At 38.0% G+C, this 5,081-nt stretch overlaps 1 protein-coding gene across 1 annotated transcript; it reads left to right on the top strand.

Moving 5' to 3' along the window:
- Positions 1–16: 16 nt before the first annotated feature.
- LOC121963422 (N6-adenosine-methyltransferase non-catalytic subunit-like) lies at positions 17–5,045 on the top strand (the record flags this gene model as incomplete). The annotated part of the gene is made up of 6 exons (XM_042513706.1): positions 17–108; positions 693–780; positions 2,460–2,537; positions 4,519–4,606; positions 4,691–4,781; positions 4,904–5,045. Coding segments are annotated over exons 2-6 (441 nt in total), but the record flags the coding sequence as incomplete, so codon positions are not given.
- Between the last annotated feature and the right edge of the window lie 36 nt (positions 5,046–5,081).

Genomic DNA, 5,081 nt, shown 5'->3' with positions numbered 1-5,081 from the left:
CATTTTTTTCTAACCACAGTTGGGAGCTGAAAGCGCAGACAGTATCGGAGCTGTCCTAAATAGTAAAGATGAGCTAAAAGAGATAGAGGAAACAAGAGAAATATGCAGGTAAGACATGATTCAATACCTGCAAAAAGTGGGGGGAAAGGCTGCAGTTGCTACATGTGTATAAATGCGGGGGACTCTGCATGAAGAAGACAAGAAAGTGCCAAGCTTGTCATCCAGAGAAGCTGCCAGTAGGGCTGCAGTTACAGTTATTTTCATCATTGACTGATCTGCCTATACAAATAATCAATTGTTTGTTCCATAATGTCAACAAAAGGGTGATGTTTTCAAATTGCTTCTTTTGTCCAACCAAGACATTTTTGCCTGAAATTTACCTGAAACAGTCAATTGGTTATCAATACGGTTGGGGATTAATTTTATTTCGACCTGCTAATTGATTAGTTGAGTAACTGTCACAGCTCTAGTTATCAGTTCAAGCCTTTTTGAGTTCTTAATGTCATATAGTCCTTGTAATTGTGCACATATTGAGCATGTCAGATTCACCTGCTTTCCTACATTCAACATGATTTTGTGAACATTTTTCTATTTTGCTTGGCAGTTTTGTTTTGTCATCACCAGTGCTAAAATGTTGATTTTGTGCTCCAGCAAGACACTGAATTTCTTAAAGTACTGTTTGTGTTTTGCAGGGCTTCATTTGACAGTTCAGTCGTACCTTCCAAAAGGAAGGGACAGATGGAGGGTGAGGACACAGAGGAAGATGTGGAAGAACAAAAGGTGAACATTATGAATTTACATGGGCTAAAAAGGCTCTAACTGACTGTTGGCTGATAATAAACCTGATTAATATAGCACTGTTCTAACAAGTTCACTTCAATTCAATCCTTTCTTTCAGACTCCAGGTCCATATATTAAAAAAAACATCACAGACAATAGATACATAAACAAACACAGTATAAAAATAATAAACCAATATATATGAATGTTTTACAAAGAGACAACTATACCACCGTCCCCACAGCTGGGATTGGTGACATGTAGTGCTGTACCTTATGTAGGGTATAAATTGTATTATTCATTCTCAGAGTCATTAAGCAGGCAGATAAATGTATACATGAGATTCTTTGTGACAGCTTGGAGGTTAATGACTCTTGCAGTCACAAACATTTCACTGGCACTACACCAACAAGGTCTCTGGAGTAATATTCTCATGGTGTTATTATAAGCTACATGCAAACTCTGTAAACTTTGCTTTTAGTACTTAGACCACAAGTGGGCAGTATAAAGTGGTGTACAATATGCTCTGAACAGAGATATGAACACATACTTGATTTATGTGAGGGAATGTTTACCTGAGCATACATCATCTGGCATTGCCTCTGAATATCATCATTGTCTGTCATTTGTGCTGTTATAAAATGTCCAAGATATTTTACTCCATTGCATACATCGAGATTATTATCAGACAATTTGAAGACAGGAAATTTTAGACCTTCGTCCTCTTTGGTTCTATAGATCATGACAACACTCTTATCAGCATTGTGTTGATATCATGCTCTACACCATATACTGAAATTTAAAGTACGAAAACAAAATTAGAGTGTTAAAAAAATTATCAGAGGGAGACAGCACAAGCAGATAAAACAGAGTGTGTAACAGACGCAATGAGAGAGCAGACGACTAAACTCAGGACACATATTTGAAAAAGAATGTATGGGGGAGTGTTTTAAAAGATGACAGACTGAACAAAAACGTCTTCTCAGGCAGGTTGTTCCTAAGGGCACCGGAAACCAGATTTCGTCCCTCCTGGTCTGTTGTCTGGGCGGTGGGCCCTTGCCTGAGGATCTCAGGCTATTTGCTGGCTTTTTTGAAAGTAGTCTCAGCAGCAGGTTTATGATTTGCTCTTAATTATTTGCTACAGATCCAGATACAGATAGCTACAGATATAATTAATGAAATATTTTCTGGATAATGTCCTCTTTGCAAGTCAGTGTGTGTGTTGCTCTGCTCCATTTGGCTGTATGAGGCTTTAGCTGCAGGCTGTGAATGTAAATTTGGCCACCACCCAAAATTGTTTAACTCAGACAACATAAGCTGCTAACATGATTTATTTGACTCTTTAATATTTTTTTTCAGGTGTAAGATTTGGGTAAATATGACATGTGGGCAGAACAAGGGGGTCAAAAATGTCCCCGCTTACTCTTCTGGCTGACAGTTTTGAAAATTAGAATCTTTACTATTTTATTGTCAGCCCTTTAATATGCTTGGTGTATTTCCCTCTCTTTGTTACTTATTTATTTGTCAGTATGGGTAGTCCCCGAGTGATTGTGATTTCACTCATTTATGATCAGTGTCTTTTCAGTTGAATTCATCCACCACCCACACATGCATCACGCGCATATAAAGGTTTGGCTCGCAGACAAAAATATGAACCTCATTGTGTTTTTGTGCGTTAGGATGAGGTGGAGGTGCAGCAGCCGGATGAAAGCAACCCATATGAGGAGGTGTACAAGGACTCAAGTACTTTCCTCAAGGTTAGAAAACGTACTTTTTCTTTCTCTTACACACACGACGTCTCTTTTTATACATATTTTATATCTTGTCTCACTAATTATGTTGTAACACGGAAAGCCATGTTTTTGTTTTTCACTGAGGTAGATGAACTGGCTGAATGAATGTAGAAAGTAGCTACATTAGAAAATATCAACAAAAACTAATTGTGACATTTTTGAAATGTTTTTTATTGGATACGTTGGTGTTGTTTTTGTGTTACTCATTTTTAGCCATGACAAGAAACATTTCTAAAAGAGTAGCAGGAAGAAGAGCCTCATAAAAAGATACATATTTCAAGTTTTCAGATTGGGTTTTACTGCCTGACAACTCAGAGCATTCAAAGCATTTTTGGACTGGAAACTTAACTGGAATGAGCTGCTGTGATATATTCACCTGCTGTAATTATTTGTGCCTTCGTGATTGATTGTGGAGACTGATTATATTTCAAGAACTGCATATTTGAAGGTGGCTCTTTTTACAGGTGTACTGCTGTACAGTTTTAAAAGTGGAGATGGTTTTAGTTAGTTAGTTAGTTTGTTCTTTTCCACAGCTGCACACACAGGTAGGAAAGACCGAGTGCATATCACAAATACATGACGAGACAAACAAATGAACTGGTATACGAGACACCACACACTTCAATTGCATTACATATGGGGGGTGAATTATTAAAAGCTTGTATGGCAGAGGGAACAGAACTCTTACTGAAACAAATCCTTCTGCACATACACCCACAAGGAAGGGGAAGAAGTTATGGTGGAGTGGATGATCTGGATCTTAGGTGATAGTGAGTGCTCTGCAGATCAGGGATGAGGTGACATAACTAGATAGTTCTTTTATCATGTCACATGCAATAACACTGTTTTATTCTTAAAGAAATAAGTAATTATGATCCTTTTGGGTCATAATTGTGCACCTTTCATTTTCCAAGGTTGTACATTACGTCTGTAATGTATATTTATTAAATGCGTCTCTTTCAACTTTATAATAACAACAAACGAGAAAGCAAGGCATGGCCACATCAAGGGGAATTAGGTCAGACACACACTGCACATGTCAACAATTCCTGATGTCTTCTACTGCAATGTTTACTTAAAATGAAACAATTCTTATTTTAAATTTCAACTTGCTAAATGTCAGAAGATGCTGTGATGGTAATTAGTCAAAAATCCAAACTTACCCACATTCACAAAATGCTCTAACTAGACTTGGTGATGGTATGATGCAAAATGGAAACCTGTTGCAGCATTTGGCTGACTTGAAAGACCTAAAACAACCCAAACTTTCAGATAAAGTCTGGGGTGTACATCAAGAGACCATTGGCCATTCCTATCCCAAACCATCAAACAGTGACATAAACAAAAGTTTTTTGAAATACCTGATCCAAAACTGGAACGACAAGTTTTCTTTGGCAGGTTGAATCTATGCCTTTCATTTAACCTTGAGCTAAGTTAGTGGAATGTCGCTAACAGTCACATGACTCACCTGGCATCAACCTGTAATTTCAGACTGCAGCATGAATATAACTGGTTAGAACCAGTTTATCGATGGACATGAGCCAGAGTGTGTAATTTCACTGTATAGAAACTATTCATGCGTAACTAGTGGGAATGAGTCACTAAAAGCCTCTGACATAAAGCACACACAAACATAGCATGTGATTACGTGCACACATGATCTCCTTTTGTTGAAATAAATAGTGTGTTTGCAATGCATTATTTCAAAATTCCAAAGTGTTGTTCAGTCACATAATAAAAAACAAAAGCAAGGTCCTTATGTAGAAAAGTATTTTTCCTTATTAAAAAATTAAAATGTTAAAAAAAATTGTAGATATTGCAGAAAATGGATGAGAACTTGCAGTTTCTGTTAAACCTGCCAAACTAAATCAATCAAATGTGTATTAAAATGCTTGAGTACACATCCTCCTATGCATATGTGCATTGTCACTTTATTCATTTTCAGGGAACCCAGAGTTTGAATCCTCACAATGACTACTGTCAGCACTTTGTCGACACAGGGCACAGGCCTCAAAACTTCATTCGAGATGTCGGTGAGTGTATGCCTGTGTGTGTTCGTTTTATGTACATGTTCATGCTGGTTTGTAGTTCTCATTTTGCTGTTGTCTATGGTCCAGGCTTGGCTGACCGATTTGAGGAATACCCTAAGCTTCGAGAGCTGATCAGACTAAAGGACGAGCTTATCTCCTCCACCAACACCCCTCCCATGTATGTTAAATGATGATGTGAATACTTGAGTAAATATTTACCTGAATGTCACTGTGATTACACCCACAGACAATAGCTTGAATTACTGAGACCGCATTTAGAATGTGTTTCTGTGTGTTTAGGTACCTCCAGGCTGATCCCGAACACTTTGACCTGCAGGATCTGAAGTGCAAGTTTGATGTAATTCTGCTCGAGCCGCCCTTAGAGGAATACTACAGAGAATCAGGCATCAGCCACACTGAACGTTTCTGGACCTGGGATGATGTATGTATGCATGTTAGACTGGTTTGCATTCAGCTG

Source organism: Plectropomus leopardus, unplaced genomic scaffold (genome assembly GCF_008729295.1).
Source record: "Plectropomus leopardus isolate mb unplaced genomic scaffold, YSFRI_Pleo_2.0 unplaced_scaffold11220, whole genome shotgun sequence".
In the NCBI taxonomy this organism is placed as follows: Eukaryota; Metazoa; Chordata; class Actinopteri; order Perciformes; family Serranidae; genus Plectropomus; species Plectropomus leopardus.
The sequence above is the reverse complement of the archived record's forward strand: the minus strand, read 5'-3'. Positions and strand labels throughout refer to the sequence as shown.